The 22,281-nt window shown below is 40.2% G+C and overlaps 1 protein-coding gene across 2 annotated transcripts; it reads right to left on the bottom strand.

The window, feature by feature from the left end:
- Positions 1-107: 107 nt before the first annotated feature.
- On the bottom strand, positions 108-20,538 carry LOC127572398 (neuroendocrine protein 7B2-like). Of its 2 annotated transcripts, none has more exons than XM_052019590.1 (6): positions 20,296-20,538; positions 19,788-20,013; positions 13,235-13,384; positions 10,020-10,132; positions 4,268-4,321; positions 108-493 (listed from the first exon to the last, which is right to left on the bottom strand). In XM_052019590.1, the coding sequence occupies exons 2-6, from the start codon at positions 19,984-19,986 to the stop codon at positions 395-397; spliced, it is 615 nt and encodes a 204-aa protein (XP_051875550.1). In that variant the 5' UTR covers positions 19,987-20,013; positions 20,296-20,538; the 3' UTR covers positions 108-394. The 2 variants fall into 2 exon arrangements, with proteins under 2 accessions (XP_051875550.1, XP_051875549.1); XM_052019589.1 differs by having other exon boundaries at positions 20,357-20,536.
- Positions 20,539-22,281: the final 1,743 nt, after the last annotated feature.

Here is a 22,281-nt window from a genome sequence, read left to right as displayed (position 1 = left end):
TGGGCTGGAGATTGTCTCCACTAACCCAAAGCTCTTCATATTATAATTTGTAATGTCCCCACTAATCCTGACGATACAAATTCCAAACATTGGGATGACTCTTGAAATTAAGATTAGAATAATTTAATATTCCATTAAGGTCTGGGTGCATTAAATTATAATTTTAAATTTATACTTTCATTACAATTGTAGTGATTAATCTTAGTGCAACTATCAAGGCAATCTTACAATACTTCTTAAACTTAAGTTGCCACCACTGCCAGAAGCATGCAACAGCCGGATTTCTATTTGCTACCTATGTATGAACAGTGAATAATATAGCTTTGAACTGAGATGTGTTGATTGATCCATATCTTATGCAATTAGTTGAGATGCTTTAAATTTGATTACTGATCTATTCATTGGCACTTTTGTCCTCTTCAGAGAAATGAGGAGCTGACTTCTTGGCAACAACATTGTCGAGTCTCTTTCCTTGCAGGTATGGATTCAAGCTCTGGAAATCGAAGGATTGTTTTAGTATTTGCTGTCTATTATTGAAATAATAATCTTGAAACTTTAGAACAATATATGTAGAAGCTCAGAGTCCTGAGGTGCTCAAGATGGGATCTTGAACATAAATTGACTAGAGGTGAAACTTTTACCAGGAGTAACTTAACTCCCTGAATGAACATTAGCAGGCATTTTAAACAACAACCAGGTGTTTAATCACTCCTAGCACAAGTTTCAACTCCATTATCAAGATAGTCTTGTAAGAAATTAACACATGTTCAAGATCTTGGACATCTCCCTTGCCTTTCCTGAAAACTATTCCTACTCCCTTGACAGTTGAAGTGTCCCACAGTGTATTGCGGCATCCTCCAGCTATTACAACATCTTGTATAAATCTAATCAGTCTGGGTGCTAAACCTGCATCATTCTAATTTTTGCACCCACAGAATTATGTTAAATCTAGACTGTCAAATAGGCTTTGTACCAGTTTGGTGTTCATTTCGCCCTTTGACAGAAATCACTCCCTTGAGAGTTAATGACTACCTGTTAAATACAAAGGACAGCTATTATGAAAAGTTGTTGTTAATTTGTATTTTAAGGTGTTAGATATCTTCCCATCTTTGATCATACACCAGTTCTGACTTGAGGGTTGCTTAGTTACCAGCTCTCAGACTTAAGTTATAGCCAGCATTATCAGCAGATCATTGACACAACAGATTGTTAATTGTTGCAAATGCCTGACCCAATTTGGGAACCCCCATGGATGACAATGCTGAGTAACTAATACTAAAGATAATCATTAGTAGGAACCTACATGTCTTTTCGCTATAGCTCCAGTGTACTCACATTAAAAAAAAATTAAAGTCTTAATTTTTTTTTATAACTTTAAAGATAAAGTTGGAGATAGGTGTTCAAGCATACAACAGCTCTTGAGTGTACAGTAATGATTGATGAGATGTGCTGGTGCCTCCACCCAAAGGAATAGCTTCAAACAGAGCAGCTATCAGATTTTTGTCTAACAGTTTGGCTTGGGTTGCTAGTGATAAATGTATGTTTACAATACTGGCTTCATGTCATACACTAAGTTCTCAGTAGCCACTGAGTTGCTATCTGTATTTGGGAGGTGGTGTTACTGGGAGTGTTGGGAAATATGGTGTGTTCCTCAGAACCTTCTCCTGTGGGGTCTGGTGAATCCTCTGCCAGGAGATGGAGTGCTGGATCAGGTGCAGAATTGGAAATCTTACTGATTTCAATGGGGATTAGGAGGCAAAGGGAAAGGTAGGTTTCTTCAGATTAGAAATTATAAAAGTAATTAAATTATCTTAATTACTTAGTTTGAATAGCAGAGATATTTAAAATCTCTTACTGCTTTCACAGGGGATAAAGCTCTGTCCCCAGCTTTTTGTCAAAGTTTTCAGGGGACTGAGACCTCTACACAATGCCCCCCCCCGCCCCCGCAGCCAAATTGCATTCAGCTAAGGCTTTATTTGAATACTGTACAGTGATTGACTACTGGAATATGTTTCTCCAGTTTAAGTTCCAAGAATCTGATCATACATAATTTAAAGACTTTATTGGGTATCTGAAATTTGTGGCACATTCATAATTTGCCCTAGAAAGCAGCAAAACTACTACAGCCAACCAGTAAATTCTAATGCCTTGGCAGGCAGGAGTATAACCAATGTAATTGGATATCATTGTTTATTAATTTAAGCAACTAATGCCCTACTAATCCATTCAACACTAAGCTGAAATCCTGCTGCTGCTTTGAAGTTTATGCCACAAATTTATTACATTATTTCCTAAAGCTGAGACTGCATGTTAGTAAGCAACTACTAACCTCAAATGCATAAAGGATGTGGGCAGAAAGATTTATCGTTCATGGTTATTTTTGGCTTGAAGTAACTCAAAATGCCTTCTAAAAGGATTGACTATGCAGTCAAAGTGAGTTTTGTTAAGGAATCTGCATTCCTCAAAAGTGTGTCATACATTGATTATGATTTCTATTAATTAATTTGCAAGATTAGTGCTTAGCTAAAAAGGCCAGAATTTTTTTTTGTTAAAGATCAAATTAATAAGATAATTTTCATCAAACCCTTATTATCATTAATAAAAAGTGGTAATTTTAATCATTAAGTTTGACCCCAACAGCAATGAAGTAAGAGAATGTGTATCTGCATGCAGTCCAACAGAATATACATTGCCATGGGCTTAACTAGAACATTCTCCCTTCTCCATGGATGCTGCGTCCTGCTGTGCAAAAATAAAAAGCTAAAGGGAACACCAAAAAAGTGGTTATAAAACTTAAAGAATGACAAAAAAACAAAGATGCAAATCCAGTGCAAAGATTAATATGGATGTATGGGGTCTAATACAGGATCTTCAGAAGACTGAACTAGGAAGTTACATCATGATGAGCAAGTGCAAAAGTGTAGGTTGTTTTAGACCTAATCATGCAGATGAATAATAGGATTTTTGTTTTTGGAGTTTGATCAATTATATTTAGGAAAATTTAAATCCTACCTCTCACTTAACTTCCACATCTAAAGGCACAGGTAACCCATTGATATTTGTTTTGTCTAACTCAGTACATGAGGCAGTTTTCTGACCTCCAACATAATTTCAGATCCTGAACTGTCTCAAACCCCACTGCAGCCAATCTTGTTTCCTATTCGGTAGCCTGGGCTGACTTTCTCATTGAAACCACCAGAAACAAAACAGTAGACTTTTCTGGTCTTATGCTGGGGCTATTGGTTATGTAGCTGCAAAAACCCCTTGTAGGCAGATGCGCCTTCCCCTGTGGTTTTCACTGCACTTATAATGCCTACATCAACAGTACACAATGAAGGAAAGGCATTCCAGACTCCTGGGATAACTTTTCAAATTATTTTTCCTTTACTCAACCCTGCCACTTTGTGAGATGCTGGGATCGAATCTGCTACAACCCATCAGTGGCTAGTCCTTGAGTAAGGCTGACATCCTTTTGCAGAGTTGAGGAGAATCATACATTTGTGATTCAATGCCCATTAATAAATAAAACCAAGAAAGCCTAGAAATGAGTGGGAGATTGAGTGGGAAAAAAGGCAAGTGATGGCATTTCAGCTGGAACCAACTTAAAGGGCTGAATGGTCTACTTCTGTACCTATACACTTACATCATCAGATTAGAGCAATGATACTCAAGTAAAGTATCATGTGCAACCTTTTCCCTTTACAGGTATTAAGTCTAATTTGTTTTAACATTTTGTTTCCGTTATGCTGCATTTTGAAAAAATTTTCCCCCTATGCAGTGGTATTGTTTGGGTTGAGACAGTCCCAACTTAATACTGCAGCAAAGCTCCATACGTAAATACATTTAGAACACCGACTTGCCCATCCCCACAGTCCAACCTAGCCTTTTGGACTTTTAAAAAATCTGCAACTAATTTTCAGAACCTTTGATGTCTAGAAATGTATTTTTGTAAAATTGTAGTAAACCATAATGGGATCAGTAAATGGAATATTTACAGAAGTATCCAAGAAGATTGAGACAATGACTCATCCATTATGAGAAATGTCTTCACCCAGGTTTGAAAACTTGGAATTCTCTAACCCAGAGAAACCAGTCATTGAGCATAGTTAGGGATTGATTAATAGACTGACGGGGATCCAGAAACAGCTGAGTCAAGAATTGGCCACGATCTTTATGAATGTTGAAGCAGACTCGAAAGCTGAATGGCCTACCCTTGCTCTCATTTCTTATGTTCTAAACACAGAAAGGAAAGTTTAAAAAACATTACCCTCTTTCTCCTCCTTGCTGCACTTTTCACATTTCTGTACATCATGTTCTTCTTCTGTGAGGAAATTTAGACATGTTTAAACATATTGACAGTTTAATGTCTGTAACATGATAAATAATCCGTGGAATTGAGGATTTTCTTTGTTCCTTGTGGGTTATTGCAAGTTAGGGTAGTTCAAGTTTATTATCATATTCATACATACACAGTATTGAATGTTATGAAAATGAGCTTTTTGCAGCAGCAGCACAGTACACTACCACCTAGTACAGTAGCTGCTGCAATTTTATCTTCTGCAACTTGAGCTGATATCATATGTCTGTTTGGCATTTTCAAATAATAGCTGTAGGTCATGATTTAAGTTACCCTAGCAGAACATATTTTTTAGAACATGATATCACAAAATAAACTAAAAACCTACTAATGTTAAGGCAGCGCAGTGATGCAGCAGTTGGAACTGCTGCCTTGTAGCCCCAGGACCTGAGTTGGGACTGATGGGATTACTCTGTTGGGTCCATGCCAACTCCCAGTGTAGGCAAGTTTGGAAATATCGAAGGCCAAACCCTTCTCTACTGAGAGAACAGAATTCAAGGTTCTGGACCATGTAATACCAATGCAACTTTGGTCAATACTTGATTAAGATTGGCTTGGAACATCTTCATAATATAAATCTGCAGCACAAAAGGATGCTCTTTGGCTCATCTTCCCCATTCTTAGGTTTTTGGTCCAGAAGGTTAAAGATCCAGGTACTTTCTAAATGTAGTGAGAGTTGGTGACTTCAATACCCTTACAGTCAGTGAGTTCCAGACCCCACTGCTCACTAAAATAACATTGTTTTTGGCAGCTACCAACTGTATAACTAAAATCTAAGCCCTGAAGTAACTGGCCTCAGTTCAATTTCCCCTTCGTCCCCTTCATTCTAAAAATAACAATACCAGCCTAGATGGCCTTAGTTCATAACGAAAATTCTCCAGCATTGGCAACATCCTCAAATCTCGTCTGCACCTTCTCTAGTGCTGTGCTTCCTTCCTGGGACATGGTGATCAGGACTCTACGTAGCAGCCTAACCTAATGTTTGTTTAATACAATTCTAACGTGAGCTCCCTTCTCTTGCATTGGGTGCATTGGCCAATAGCAAGTAACCTTCATCTCTTAGCAACCTTATTTACCTGCTCTGTAACCTTGACCGATTAGTTGGAACATAAGAAGTAGAGGCAGGAATAGGCCATTCAGCCCCTGCTCTGCCATTCAAAGAATCAGGACTTTTTTTTATCTCAATGCCATTTGCGCTAACACCATCACCTATACTTTTCTGATATTAAACTATCTCTTTTGAATACACTCAGCTGTTGAGCCTCCACAGTTCTCGAGCAGACAATTTGAAGATTTACTACTCTCTGCATGAAGAAGTTTATTCCCATGTCAGTCCTGGGTAGCTGGTTGACCACCTCATTTTGAGACTGTGACTGCAGTTTCTGGACACCCTAGCCAGGGGAAACATCATCCCCACATCTACCCTTCCAAGCCCCTTAAAAAATGTATGTTTCGATAAGGTCACCTTGCATTTTCCTCAACCCTAGAGTATCTGGGCTCAGTCTTCCATTTCTGTAGGACAAACCCATCAGCCTAGCAATCCTGTGAACCTTTGTTGCATTCTCTCTACTAAGGATATCCTTCCTTAGTGAGACCAGAACTATACATTATATTCCAGATGCAGGTTCGGCAGGGCCTTATATAATTGCAGTATGTTTATTTGTCTTCAAGTTGTCTTGCACAAAATACCAATGTACCATTTACCTGCATGTTGATTTTTTGGTGATACGTATATGTATCCTCTAGACACCAACACCTTTCAATGGGCATGGACTCTATGACCACTCTATTAGAAACATAGAAAAACTACAGCACAATTCAGGCCCTTCGGCCCACAAAGCTGTGCCGAACATGTCCCTACCCTAGAAATTACTAGGCTTACCCATAGCCCTCTATTTTAATAGAAACATAGAAAAAAAACTACTTTATTACTTTGTGCTATTAATTTGTGTTATTGAGTATCCTACCATTTATCATGTATTCTGTTGCCTTGGTTCCAAACCAAACCAAATGTGTTTCTTCATATCTCTGGACTGAATTCCATTTGCTGCTTTTGTGCCCAGTTAACCAATCTATTGGTAACATTTGTTGCCAGAATTATATGCTACAGTTATACTCTGGCCAGAACTCTGGATTCCTAGCCCATAAAATCTCAGACCCTAGCCCAATATTTTCTATCACTTCAGCTGTTAATTCCAGAGCTAGCATTGGTCTTAATTGAGGAGACACATTGAGGGGGACACACCTTTCCAACTGATCCTATGCAGTTTAATAAATTAAAAATATGCATAGGGGAAATCAAGTTCAAATGTGTTGGGATGAAGAAGTCAGTAAAGCAATGAAATATAGTTCAGAAAAGGAAAACAGGAAACTACTTCAGCCTCTGAAACATCTGTCTCTGCTGCTGAAATCCTTTTATGTATTGTAGATAACTTTAGATTTTACTCTTCCAATACTTTCTTTAATGAACTTCCATCTTCCATTTCTCTAACCATCAACCACCATAAATGTGAACTCGTCCAAACCTTTCCACTCATATTCCTACCATACCCACTGCCCGCATTGGCTTCTGGTTGGGCAATGTCTCAATTTTTAAAATGTTCATCCTTTTGTTTAGGAACATTTCCATGGTCTCACCCCTCCCTTTCTCTGCAATCTCTTCCAGTTCAACAGTTTTCACAAATCTTATTGCTCCAGTTGTGATCTTTTCTGGTGACTGATTTTGATTTCATCAATGGTGGTGGCTTTAGCTTCCCAGACTCAAAGCTCTGGGATTTCCTCCCTAATCCTCACCACCTTTCTTATCTCTGCAAAGATGCATCCTATAGCATATCTTCTTGACTAAATGATGGCTGCTTTAAGTGGTCTGGCATTGAAGTTTACTTTTGTTGGATGTTAATTTCACAATGTGCTTGGGTTAATTTCACAATGTTCAAGGTGCTACTTAGATGTACCTCTGAACTGTGGTTTGCATCAAAGCATCTCTTACTGAACTGAGTACCTGCTCCCCCAACTCACTCACCCGTAGCTGCCCAAAATTCCTGACATTTTAAATCTTTCCTAAATGATCCAGTGGTCAAGTTTTAATCAGAGAATAATAGCATTACTGTGACATTTTGCTATATTAAAGAGGCTACATAAATGCAAGTTGTACTTGCAGGAATAATGGGGGCATTCATAGAATGACTATGCCACAGTTGTACTAAAGATCTGTGCCGACCAACTGGCTGGAGTACTTACAGACATATTCAACCTCTCGCTTCTGTGGTCTGAGGTTCCCACCCGCTTCAAAAAGGCATCTATTGTACCAGTGCCCAAGGAGAGCGTGGTGACCTGCGTCAATGACTACCGTCTAGTAGCACTTACATCAACCGATCTCTCGAAGCACTTCATTAGGTTTATGGTGCAAATCAACTCCTGCCTCAGCCGTGACCTGGATCTACTTCAATTTGCCTACTGCCACAACAGGTCAACAGCAGATGTGATTTCTCTGGCTCTTTATTCTGCTCTGGACCATCCGGACAACAGGAACTCATAGGCTGCTGTTCATTGACTACAGCTTGGTGTTCAACACAATCATCCCATCCAAACTCATTATCAAGCTTCAAGACCTGGGCCGCTGTTGTACCTCCCTCTGAAACTAGATACATCGGCAGACCTACAGTCGGTGAGGATTGGTAACAACATCTCCTCCTCACTGATCATCAATACATGTGCACCTGAAGGCTGTGTGCTTAGGCCCCTGCTCTACCCTCTATATACACGATTGTGTGGCTAAGCACAGCTTCAATGCCATCTTCAAATTCGTTTGTAGGATGAATCACAGGTGGCGATGAGTCAGCTTACCAGAGCGAAATAGGACATCTGGTTGCGTGGTGCCACAACAACCTCTCGCTCAACGTCAGCAAAACTAAAGAGCTGATTGTTAACTTTAGGAAGGGGAAGGAGGGCGAACCTACACCAGTCTACATTGGGGGATCGGTAGTGGAGAGAGTCAGCAGCTTGAAATTCCTGGGCGTTAACATATCAGATGACCTGTCATGGGCCCAGCACATAGATGCAATCATAAGGAAAGTGCGCCGACGCCTTTACTTTCTTACGAGGTTAAGGCGGTCTGGCTTGTCACCGAACACTAACAAATGTACTGTTGAAAGTATCCAGACTGGTTGCATCATGGTCTGGTACAGCAATTTGAATGTGCAGGAACGTAAGAAGCTGCAGAGAGTGGTGGACTCTGCCCAATACATCACGGGCACATCCCTCCCCACCATCGGTAGTATCTCTAGGAGGCGCTGCCTCAAGAAGGCAACATCTCTCATCAAAGATTCCCACCAAACAGGCCATACCATCTTTTCACAGCTACCATTGGGCAGGAGGTACAGAAGTCTGAAGTCCCACACCACCAGGGTCAAGAACAGCTACTTCCCTTCAACCACTCGATTCTTGAACCAACCAGCAAAATCCTAATCACTACAGATTAGCAACACTATGGCCCCTTTGCACTAAAATGGACTGTTTTTATTGTTATAATTGTGTTCTTTCTTGTAACATGTGTGTATAATTTATGTTTTTCTTGTGAATGCTACTTATATGATGTTGCCTGTGATGCTGCTGCAAGTAAGTTTTTCATTGCACCTGTGCAGACAGGTACTTGTGCACATGACAATAAACTCGACTTTGACATAACATTGGGGAACAGAAGCAGAGGTAAAGAGCATGAGGAGTCACAGTGCCTACAAAATAATGAAGTTTAAGAAAGCTGCCAGAGGCCAGCAGAACACTAAGCTGATGGCTTTTTTGTGATTTCTGCGATTTTACTGTGGTTTGCGAAAGCTCATGATATTTGAAAATATCCAACTGGAAAAAGGTTTATTTCCCTTCAGTTTTGTTCCTATATTCTATGTATTGTTGGCCATAAGATTCAGTTGGACTCTGTTTTCAACATCCAACTCAACTGAAAAATGTTCATTTCGCTCAAGAGTCTTCATTTTCATTCAACCTTTACTTTGTAGCTTGATTAATGCTACTTCAAACCATTGGCTGAACTGGATTGCTTGAGATAATTTTACAGATTAACTCATGATAAGTGAATTTTGTTCCCATATATATGCCACAAATTATTAATAAGCCATTAATAAAGGCTTACTAAAATACATTGCATCTCAATCTTTCTGCTTTCAGATACTGAGTCTCACTCTGCATCAGCAGCATTTTCTGTTTAAAGACATATTACCTTTCTTTTGCCCTATTTTGTTACACTCCCATTTTTTCCCCGTAATCCTGAAAGCTCCTCATCCTTCGGTACTTGTTCAGCTTCCTTTTAATTACTTAGGGAATCAGCTTCCACCAGATGTTAACAATAGTGCCCTCCAGTAATGTGGCTCACCCACAGAGGGAGTAGTTTTTGCCATCTATCCATCAAATCCTTGTCATGAAAATTTCCAAGAAGAAAAATCCTAACACCCTTTGATGATTAAAATAAACAACACAAATAAAATTTGATCCGTAGACTGGAGTCAACAGATCAAAAGGTTACACAATCACAATTAAATTTGTTTATCCAAATAAATTGACTGAATTATGTACTGAGAAGAAGTGAGTCATTGCAATGACTAGGCAGAATCTGGATTAAAATAGAGAAAGAATCCATGCTCTTACTTACCCATTTCTCCCTTGCTGGGTAATTATGCTCTGAATTAAAGAGGTTTTGATGGATCTGGTATTCACTGCTGAATTCAGCTGTGTCAGGAATATGTTCCAGGCATCCGTCAGAAGCTGAAAACAATCACACACTTCGTTTTATCTTCTTGTGAATGGATCCCAGTTTAAGCACAGTTTATTTATACATTGAGTTAGGGGGTTGAACATTGCTGACAAGGCCAGGAATTATTGCCCATCCTTAATGTCCTTCAGAATGTATTGGTGACCTACATTGAACTGAAGGTAATTCCCACAGGGCTGTTGAGTAGGGAGCTCAGTTTTTAAACCCAGTAATAGAGAAAAATTGGTTAAAATACAATGTTCAGGAGGAGGAAAAGGTCATTTGACCCTTCAAGCCTGCTCCACCATTTAGCAAAATCAAGACTGATCGATCTCTGTGCCATTTTGTTGCACTGTCCCCTTATATCTTGATTCCTCTAATATCCAGAAATGTATTGATCTCTGTTTTGAATGACCTCACTGACTGAGCTTCCACCACCCTCCATGGTAGAGAATTCTACAGACTCGCCAAGTGCTGAGTGAAGAAACTTCTCCTCTCAGTCCTGAATGGCCCAACCCTTATTTTGAGACTGCAACCTGGTTCTAGACTTCTCAGCTAAGGGAAACATTGTCCCTGCATCCACCTAATTGAAACTTACAAAATTCTTACAGGACTCAATGAAATCATGTCTCATTCTTCCAAACATTAGAGAATACAGTGCACTCAATCTCTCCTCATACAGCTAACCCGACTTTCAAAGAACTTTGTGACTAATATATCCTTTTTTTTAGCTGTACATACTACTCCAGTCTTACCAACGCCCTATATAATTGCAGTAAGATGTCATTAATCCTGTTCTCAAGAACTCTTACAGTAAAAACTAACATACTATTTGCCTTCTAAATTGCTTATTGTATCTGCATTTTAGGTATCACTGATGTGTTCAAGCTCACCGAGGTTCCTTTGAACATTTCACAATTTGTCACCATATACAAAAAAATTCTGCATTACTATTTTGTGAACATCACTTTTCCCACATTCCATTCCATCTGCCATGTCCTTGCTCACTTAGTTTATCTATATAGTTTTGAAACTTCTTTACACAATCCTCACTCCTCATAGTCCTGCCCAATTTGTTTCATAAGCAAACTTAAAAATATGACATTTGGACCCCTCAGCCAAATCATCGATATGGATTGTGATTAGCTGGGGCCCCAGTATTAATCCCTCTGGTACCCCACTAGTCACAGCCTAACATCCTCAAAGTCCCATTTAATCCTATTCCATGCTTTCTATTTCTTAACCAACTCTCAATCCATGTCAGTACATTACCCCCAATTCTATGTGCTCCTGTGTGAGACCCCATTGGAAGCTCCCTGAAAATCTAAATACACCACATCCTCTAGTTTTGCCTCATCTAATTTACTGGTCTCTTCCTCCAAGATCTCCAATTGATTAGCTAGACATGATTTTTCTTTCACAAATCCATGCTGACTGGATTCAATCCTATCTTTTTATAGGTATTCTATTTCTACATCCTTCAATATACATCCCAGAATTTTCGCTATTACTGTTGTAATGGCAACAGGTTGACCGTTTCCTGTTTTCTTCCTTCTTCTTTTCTTAAACAGTGCTTTGTGTACAAGGGCACCTAGGTCCTTTCGAACATCAATATTCCCCATCATCAATTTAACAATACATTGCTTTGCTATTTTGTGCACCAAAGTGAATGACCTCATGTTCTTCCACATCATCTTCCATTTGCCGTGTTCTCCACGTCAGGTTGGTGTGTGACCAGGAGGGAACCTCAGTGGTGTTCCCATACACCTGCTGCCATAGCGGTGGAAGCTGCAGGTCTGGAGAGCTGTTGAAAGCCCTGGTGAATTAATGCAATCTGTGGATAACATGCTGTAGCCACCGTATGCAGTGAGTGGAAAGAACAAATGTTTACAGATCATTTATCTTGCTGCCAAAAGCAGTCTTAATAATAGCCTCAATTAATGAAGCAAACTTGGAGCAATTCACAACAGCAAAAGAACAAGGGCTTTAAATAACACCCCTGTTCTAAATCTACAGTTTTTTTCTAAAATTACAAACAGGGAGATATAGGGTTACACAATTCTCATTAACCAAAAAACATTTCAAAGGGGAACAACTAGTAAAGAAACGCAAGCAGCTGGACTGATCACCCCCACGGGCCATGTTCAGTCTGGATCTTTGGGTGGCCGTGAGGATTCTCTTTAACCCATTCACCCTAACCTAGCAGCAAGTGGATACGCATCATGAAGCTGGGACTGGTGGGGCCAGAAGAAGCAGCTCCTTCAAATAGTAGAAGAGGGCCGAAGAAAAATATAAAAAATTGGCCTCGTTTTGGGCAGTCTTGGATTGCATTAAAGAGTCTCCTCTTCAGATAACCAATGGAGCAGAGGAGCACTCCTGGCTAGAGAGCCTTCCCTGAACCCTGGGTAGCTGAGGACAAGGAATTGGAGAACGTGCAGCAGAAACAGCCCATGCAGAAAAGCTTCAGAATAGTTTGGGATGACAGAGAGGGAATCTTTTAAAGGTGGCACAATTCTGTGAGGGGCAAATTCACAAGGGCAATTTCAGGGGTAAATTCAGGGGTAAAGTCTGAAGTAGATTGCTGTCTGGGGTAGTTATTGGATTTGGTACGGACAGGCTGAGGGACATCAGCCATAGAGCTGCATTGCACGTAATGATGTTTACCTGAACAATAAAATAAACCAACCCAGGCAAACAGTCAGACCTGATGCCTTCCTGGTCCATCACTACCTGCATTAACCAATTCAGCCACTATATGGTTTTTTAAATATAAAAGATATTGCTCAGGACAACGTCATTTAATGCACCCATCAGTTTCATCATTATTTATCTGAACAAACATTCAATCGTGTGCAAATCCAGGACGAGCTGCAGTAAATTATTCTTACTAACATCAATAGGGTGAGCAACACAAAGATGTTGTGACGTTACTGTAACACTATAGTCCACACTCTTTTTTTCCTTTTGTACTACCTCGATGTACTGATGTATGAAATGATCTGTCTGGATGGCATGCAAACAAAAGCTTTTCACTGTATTTCCACACGTGACAATAATAAACCAATTACCAATTTAGAGAGTTGTGCTGGAAGTGGAAGAAGCCCTGAGGAAATTACCTTTTCGCCCCAGTGGACAGGGGTTGGGTGGATCTGGGTAGCCTTGATCTTGATTGAAGTTCTTGGGAATGTTATCTCCTGTGAGCTCAGCCACAATGTTGGGAATGTTGCCGTAGGGACCCAGGTGCTGCAATCCTTCATGAGCGCCACCTAAAGATCACACAAGAGAAAACATATTGTATTGCTACAGCATCTTTATAGCCTGCATTGTAGTTTTGAAAGGTAGTCACTGCTCTATCCAGATAGGAAATGTAACATTCATTTTGTCCAGAGGAAGTTCCCAGAGCCAACTTCACTTCCTCAGGCCTCTTCTCAGATCAGCTCACTCTGCAAAGGTCAGGGATCTAAGAGGGAAAAGTGAAGAACTGGCAAGAAACAGATATTATCTTTGAAGAAACACACATCTTAAAAAAAAACCAGAAGAAGCTGATGAAATGCTATTTCTGCACTAGTAAACACGTGCACAAACAAGCACATGAAGAATTTGACTAAACTGTTCTTAACCATTAATCTTGGGAAGAAATGAAAGGAACATGATTTTGTTTTGCTGCTGGGTTGTCCCAGTTACATCTGCTCTTTTGATGACTGTACCAAGGCCCTCTTGCACAGTCAAACTCATTTAACACTTAATGTTGATTTTTCACCATTTCATTCCAAACATTTTCTTGCTGAAACAAGGGCTGCTTTACCCTCTTGTGCTCTGTAGGAGGTGCTGTCATTTGGATGGGTCATTAAAATGAGGCATAAAGGATCTCAAAGGAGCACTTCATAGAAGTGGGGGAGGGGGTAGTTATCCCCATTGTCCTGGACATTATCTATCCTTGAATCAACATTATTAATTAAAATTAAAAAATTGATTAAATGGTCATTATCATGAATTCTCTTCTCTGGAGGGTTGTGAAGACAGGATCATTGGGAGGGTATTTAAAGAAGTAGATAAAGTTTTGTAAAATCAAGAATTGAGGGCAATAGGGAACTGGGAGAGAAGGGGAGATAAGGCCTGGGGCAGATCACCTATGATTATACTGAATAGTAGGGCAGGTTTGAGGGGCTGAATGTCCTACTCCTGCTCCTGTTTTTTTTATGTTCTTATGGCTGAAGGAGCTTGCTACAGACATCAGCCAATGCTCACAGGCTGTAACTGCTTCAAGGACACGAGCAGCAAATGCTTGGGAACACCACCCCCTGCATCTCCCAGTCACGTACTATCCTAACTTAGAAATAGGCCACTGTTCCTTCATTCTCTTATCCTGAACTCCACACCCAACAGCACTGAGGGAGCACTTTGATTGGATGGATTGCAGTGGTACGAGAAAGCAGCGTGCAAATGCCTTCTCAAGGCAATTAGGTTGGGCGATATACGCTGGCCTTGCCAACAGAACCCACATCCTGCAAATTAACAAAAGCAACTGGATGCCAGGTTTCTTATGCTTCAGTGATTACAATTCAGAAAGTACAACAATGGGCAGAAAGCACGTTGTCACGTCCGGTGGCTGTGAATGGCACCATATCAACGCAAGTCATGCACTGAACAATCTCACGTGTTAGTTTTGGAGGGAAGAGTGAGTTGACTTTTTGACTGAAAGATGTTCTTGGATGTATGGAATTTCACTTTTAGTGGCTATTACTAATGATTATATAAAAAAAAGGCACTCCTCATTCTATAACTAAGTGTGCCATATCTCATGCAATACTTAAACAGGCCTTATCTTGAATTCCAAAGAACACACTGGCAGATACCACCACCAAGGTAATGTAGGAAGCCAACTACTTACTCAAAGCAATGAAGAACCTTGTACTTAAAAAGTCCTATGATATTAGACAGTCATTTTAAAGACAAGCACAGGAACTGATTTTGGTGATACTTGCGGATGACTCTTTATGTCGCTGTTTTAATGGGGATCCTTATTGACTGTTTACATAAACAGAATAAGGCCTTTCTTATCAAAACAAACAAGTATTATTTGGATGCAATATGCATTTGCCTGTTAAATCACCAACTGAAACATTTAGGTTAAAAAAAGAATCAATACCAAGGAAAATTACAGATTGTCACAATGCATATTACTCACAGTTACAGTTCTTTTCTACTCAGTGTTTTATATTCTCTTGTGATGTAACGTACAAATCATAACCTTACATGCAGCAGATAAAATGGGGTAGGTTTTTAATGGTGGTAGGGACCCTCATCAATTTGATTCACAAACTGGATAACAAAATGCATTCCTGTAATCTTCCAGGAGAAATTCCTGCTTCCAACTTATCTAAATTGCCTCATAATAAAAGTGTCAAAAATTTGCAATTTCCAGAGGGACAGACAGGCCTACAAACATCCCCATCCCAGAAATAAATTTCATATCTGATGTAAAGCAAGCCGACAGAACAGCACAGAGATTGTGCCGTGTCAGATGACAGTCGTTAACCATCACAAACTCATGAGGCTAATTTTGCTAAAGGCTATTTATAAATTTGCTAAAAATAGTGTAGAATGAATTTGTCATATCTGAGTCTGTATACTGGAATCTGCCTCATTACAATAACAGATATTACATTTAAATCCTAAGGTGCTTCACGGGAGCTTAAACTAACAATAACTGAAGGAGGAACTGCATTGTGGGAGCAATTTCATTGAAGGCCGCATTGGCATCGAAAAGCTCCATTAAAAAATAGACAATTATATGAACTCAGGGCTGCTCCCTCTAAATTGGCCCAAAAAAGGCACCTAATGTCTCTCATTCATGTAGATGTTTATTATCAGAGCCTCCACCACCACCACGTCTCCTTTAAAGGTGCCTTCTCCCATTGGATCCAACACTCTCTGCAAGAAGTTCCTATGTACCTCAGTTTTAAATGACCATTCCTTTATCTTGTAATGATGTCCTCTTGTTCCAGACTCTCCCACAAGTGGAAATATCACATTTACCCTTTCTTGCCTCCTTAGGATCCTCTGTATTCCAATAATATTACCCCTCATTCTTCTAAACTTCAAGGAATATTGTTACGGACTCAGTGAAAGTCCCTTTAAGATAGAGAGTGTGTGTGTATGTGTGTGTGGGGCGTGCTTACGTCAATAGAAGATAAAGGACGTAATGACGTTGTTGAAGAAGTCAGAAGAAGAAGGAGAGAGAGAGAGAAGGGAGAGAGACACCAGCCTGCTTGTTTTCTCTATCGATGGATGAGAAACAATAACTGTGTTTACCATAGAAATCCATGTATGGAAGTTGGAAGTAATCCGGTGGAGTTCACTTTGTTGCTGACCTGTAGAAGGAAACAGGTATTTGTGTGTGGACGACCACGATTCAGATGCTTTTCGGGGTGAGGAAGTCACTACTGAGTAAACACTGAAGTGTCGTTTGGGTTCCATCGTGGAACATTTGGATTTTGTATTTACTCTCTCTATGTTTCTCTACGTCTACGTCTTATCTTCAGACAACGGTGGTTGTTGAAGAAGCCCTTGCTCATGTTTCACCTTATGGCTTGCGGAACTGAACTTTAAGAACCATTCCGGAACTGGGAGTTTTGGACTTTGCCACACACACACACGAAGAGTTTAGTTTTGGGGTTAACGTTCGAGGTTTAACATTTTTGAATTCTAACATACTAACATTTTTACTTTTATTTTACGTATTATCATAAGTAGTGATTAATAAAATAGTTTTTAACACTGAATCATGCTCAGTGTGTTTCTTTTGTTGCTGGTTCATGACAAAATAGAGTGGTTTAAGCAATATTGCTTGAGGGGATAAATGTTGGCTAAGTCACCTGGGCTATACCCTTCAAAATAGTGCCAGGAGATAGAACATTTATAAAACATTGTTTAGGCTACAGATGGAGTGTTGTGTACAGTTCTGGTCACCACACTATAGAAAGGACATGATTGCAACGGAGCATTTCAGTTCCAAACAGAGCTGGACACGCTGGGATTGTTCTCCTTGGAGTGGAGGAAGCTGAAGGGGAACCTAGTAGATGTATACAAAACTACTAGGGGTATAGACAGGGCAGATAGTAAGAAGCTTTCCACCATAGCAGCAATACCTAAAACTCGAGAGCATAGGTTTAGGGTAAGGAGTAAGAGGTTTAGAAGGAATCTGAGGAAGAACTTTTCCACCCAGAGGATGGTTGAATCCTGGAATGTACTGCCTGGTAAGAAAGTTGAGGCAGGGACTCACAGACCAAATTGTGGTAAATGGGAATGGTGCAGGTTGGTACTTGATGGTCAACATGGATGCGGTGAGCGGAAGGGCTCACTTCTGTTCTGTTTGACCGTACGACTCTTTGAGATGTTTTACATCCACCTAGTCTGGAGCCTTGCTTTAATGTCCGATCTAAGAGGTAACACCCTTTGAGGCAGAAGCACATTCTGTCCTGCCTGCAGCGCCAGCCTGGATTTTGTGCTGGAGTCTCTAATGAGATTTGATGCCATGACATTCTATCAAAAGGCAAGTATCACACACCAAGCAATGATAGGCACTCAACTTGTGCCTGTGCCCTGTTGAAAAAATCCATCCATGTAATCATCCTGTGTAGGGACAAATGTGCAGGTTACACTCTAAAACATTTCAGCTTTAATGTTCTGTGGACCTCACTGCTGCAGAAACCAAATGATCCCAGCTGTGTGTATTTACATTCAGGAAAGAAATGACTTCTGGAGGCTTAACCACTATTGTTGGACGAATCACAGGTGGTGGTGAGTCACTGTACAGGAGCAAGATAGGACACCTGGTTGAATGGTGCTGCACCAACAACCTTTTGCTCAATGTCAGCAAATCTAAAGAGTTTGATTGTTGACTTCAGGAAGGAGGAGGGCAAACATGTGCCAGTCTACATTGGGGGATTGGTGGTGGAGAGGGTCAGCAGATTTCAATTCCTGGGTGTTAACATATCGGATGACCTGTCCTGGGCCCAGCACATAGATGCAATCACAAGGAAGGTGCGTCAGCATCTTTACTTAGGAGGTTAAGGACGTTCGGCTTGTCACTGAACACTCTGGCAAACTTCTACAGATGTATTGTTGAAAGTACCCTGTTTGCATTATGGTCTGGTATGGGAATTCAAATGCACAGGAACGCAAGAAACTGTAGAGAGTAGTGGACTCAGCCCAATACATCACAGGCACATCCCTCCCCACCATTGGTAGTAGCTACAGGAGGTGCTGCTTCAAGAAGGCAACATCCATTGTCAAAGATCCCCACCAGCTGGACCATGCCACCTTCTCACAGCTACCATCGGCAGGAGGTACAGAAGCCTGAATTCCCAATCCACCGGGTTCACGAACAGCTACTTCCCTTCAACCATTCGGTTCCTGAAACAACCGGCACAACCCTAATCACTACAACCACTTTGATCACTTTGCACTAAAATGGACTTTGTGTTTTCTTATCTTATAAGAATTGTGTATAATTTATGTTTAATTTATATTTTTCTTGTGAATGCTGCTTATATGATGCTATGTGCCTGTGATGCTGCTGCAAGTAAGTTTTCCATTGCACCTGTGCAGACATGTACTTGTGTATATGACAATAAACTCAACTTTGACTTAACAACAACTTATGCATAATCCACATTCATTCGGCCTTTTATAGTAATTATTGGCCCTATCTTCATGGTCAGCTATTCAAGGAGGCTGCACATCACCACCTTTTTAAGGGCAATTTAGGGATGGGCAGTAAAGGCTGGCCTTCCCAGCAATGCCCATGTTCCATAAACGAATAAAAACAATTAAAAGCACAGAGTTTTGAGAGAGTTTTCTGAGGGGATGACAATCCATGTATAAAACTAGATACCTAGGGCCAAGGAATAATGATACCTTAGTACACCATTAATGAACTAACCTGGTACAAAGGTTAACATTTTTAGGATGGTTTACATCACAAACGGTTGGGAGGCATTTGAACCTGGTCAGATCATTGATATCCAAAGATTGCTGGAGAAGTTTGCAAAATACTGCTTCATGTGGATTGTAATGACAATCTCACTGTCAGTATAGGCTCATCTGTGCCCAATGTGCTGCATGGTGATGCAAGCTGTGGCAAATTATTTTTTGTTTGTTGTGTTGTTTACCTGCTGTCAGCATTTACCCAATCATGTAAAAGATCCAGAATATCAACTCTTGTCCTTTTTTTGTCAACATTAATAAAATGACCCAAGTGGCCTCCTTTTCTGCTATAAGTTGATATGATTTTTTAATAATTCTTTGAGGACAGACTTAAAGGAACAGTTAACTATGTCGGCTAATAAGCTACCTGATTGATCAAAAGTTGAATAGAATGAGAGCTAGGGACCAAGTGCTAGAAGTGCAGGACTCTTACAAGTGTGGCGTTGGCATAGTCCACTTTTCTCAATATTTCAACTGCATTAGGAATACAGGTTTTGGCATCCTTTGCAGCCTTAAGGTAATTAAATTTCTTCTGAACTTCCCATTAAGAAGTCTAATTTGTTATCTGATGTCGGATTCACAACAATTTCTGGGATTTAGTTTTATAAATCCAAGTAAACTAAATCGTCCTGGTACCCAGGCACAGAATATGCCAAGTCTATTGCCAGAACCTTTTACCTTCGATATTCTGTGGCCCAACCAGGTTTGTAGCTTGGTGAGCCGGGTACTCGACTCGAGGCCGAGCAATGCCTAACTGCTCCATGACTCCGTGCAGCAACCGCTGGATGTCTGCTTCAGTCACCTTGTCTGCATCCTGGGAGCTGTGACCGAAAGCCACAGCCAAGCCAACCAGTGTCAGCAAAGCAGTCTTAAACATGACAGCTGATGACAAAGATGTGGCACCCTGCACAGGGAAAGAGAAAAGCAAACAGTCAGTGGGAGAATTCTTATATTCGCAACATGCATCTGAAACAAAACCAAATGGAGCAAAACAGAAACAGCAGTGATGAACAAAATATGGAACATAACATTAAACTGGCAGTCTAAATGTAAAGCATTAGCACATTAAATATTACTAAAGAACAGTAATGGTCAAATGCTTCTATCCACTGCATTTCTATCTTTCAAAATCATTTACTTAAAGCAGTTGCTATAATTTTTTTTAAAGCAGCCATTCTTCACTTACTGTACGATGCAATTAGGTTAGAGTTAACCTGTTTGCACTGCGTCACTGACACAGGAATTACCTTTGAGGAGCTGTGAGAGTCTGGCAAATGTGCTCTTCCAGAAACAGATGGGAGTGTTATTTTTGCCGTTTGTGCTCGCTTCTTTTATCTGCTGTGAATAACTTAATTGCCGTTGCCCAGGCAACAGGGCAATGACATCACCCACTTTAGAGGACCAGATGCTGCAGTGGATTTCAGGCTGTTTACACCAATGACAGATGAAGAAAAGGATGTGTGCAATGTTGCAGATAGACTGTTAATACAAACTTAGCAAAAGGATATTTTGCCTTTTCATTATCTGAAAAACATTCAGCCAGTGCCGGTTTATTTAAATCCCTGCATATGCCACTTGGTGATGAGCTATGTTTGCGAGGTAATTAGCCCCTTGCAGCCTCTGTAGGAGAACCTGATTACAAAATGGCAGTCTGGATCATCAAATTCATGACTGTAAAAATTAATATTCCTTTCAATGGAAATTGGCTGGATCTAGACTGGCTCCTATTTTGAACACAATATTTGGAATGTAGAAGATTTGGGAAACATTGCTAAGCTCCACAACAAGCTAAAATAGCAATGAGGGGTACTTTAGCTTGTTGACCTTTGAGCTCTCGATACGTCTATTTTCAATGAGGAGCACAAGATCTCTTCATTGCCCATGACCGACATGCTTCTTTTGTACATTTACAATTTTTTTAAACTAATAAACATAAAATGAAAAACAAAGCACTTGAAAGTTCCTGTTTTTGTTTTTTCTCCCATTGTTGCTTGAGGATTAATCGTCAGTTCCTGGAGGTTCTAGGTTGAATGGTCGTCAACAGTTGTAAGCTGTTGTTACAGTTTTTCATTCATTACTGTTCAATTTTCTTGTTCTGTATTTAACAGCCTTTAATTTACAGCCCTCTGGGGAGATAAGCTCACAGATGAGGAACATCCCATAGTGGCATGTAATAGATTCCAGTTAAGTGAAATATGGTGTTTGTTATTATTATTTTATTTAGATATTTGGCAGTTAAAAACTCATTCTAGTTCACAAAGGACATGAGTCTGTTTGGGCATCTGGTAAATGACTGTGTCACTGAGAAGTATAGTATGTAGTCCAAAAACCTAACACTGCCTTGGTTGGTATGGATATTTCCCTATAGTGTTCCTACCCGTAGGGGAGGAATCCTTCTTATGGAGAGCTCATCATCTCATGATTAGACTCAGTGATTGGTTTAGCTTTTGAGTTTGATCGTTCCTAATAAATCAGAGGGTTGCAGCAACACTTGGGAATTAAGCAGACCTTTCACCAGCGGAGATGGTAAGAGAATGGGCATTGAGTCCTTGAGGGAGAGGTTAATACTCATGGCCAACAGATTGAAAAGATGGGTATTAAAGTTTGTAAAGCTTTGAGAGGTTGACTCAATATCTTGGAATTGTAGTAATAGTTTGGTTACTTTCTTACCTCTTACTGGGAAAAGGACAGTTCACAGTAATTTTGCTGAGAATTTACTTTCAACACTTTGGAAGTGTTGCCTAACCAATCCTGGACAAACATTGAAGCGCCACAATCTGTAGGCACCTGGATTGAGAACTAAAAGGTGGCCTCAGTAGTTCTTCATTGGTTGGCACGGACATGGGGCTGAATGACTTCCTTCTGTGCTGTAAATTTCTATGAAGGTGAAGAGAGAATGTGAAGGGGATTAGGGAAGAATTTCCAGGAAGTAGACCCAACTTTGAAGACACCACAAAATGTCAGACAAAAGTACAAAAAGCCTGTTAAAGATTCCAAGCCTGTAACGAGGGGTAGAGAGGTGGTGGCAGGTTTGGGAGGTATTGGACATGGACTATTACTGATGTTAAAATAATGAGATAGTCTAGACAATTCAATCCTTGATGGGACATTGCTTGCATGATAGGTGGATTGCTTTCCATTATTTTACACACAGGCATAATCTTCTTTTAAA

Source organism: Pristis pectinata, chromosome 7 (assembly GCF_009764475.1).
Source record: "Pristis pectinata isolate sPriPec2 chromosome 7, sPriPec2.1.pri, whole genome shotgun sequence".
NCBI classification, from domain to species: domain Eukaryota; kingdom Metazoa; phylum Chordata; class Chondrichthyes; order Rhinopristiformes; family Pristidae; genus Pristis; species Pristis pectinata.
The sequence above is the reverse complement of the archived record's forward strand: the minus strand, read 5'-3'. Positions and strand labels throughout refer to the sequence as shown.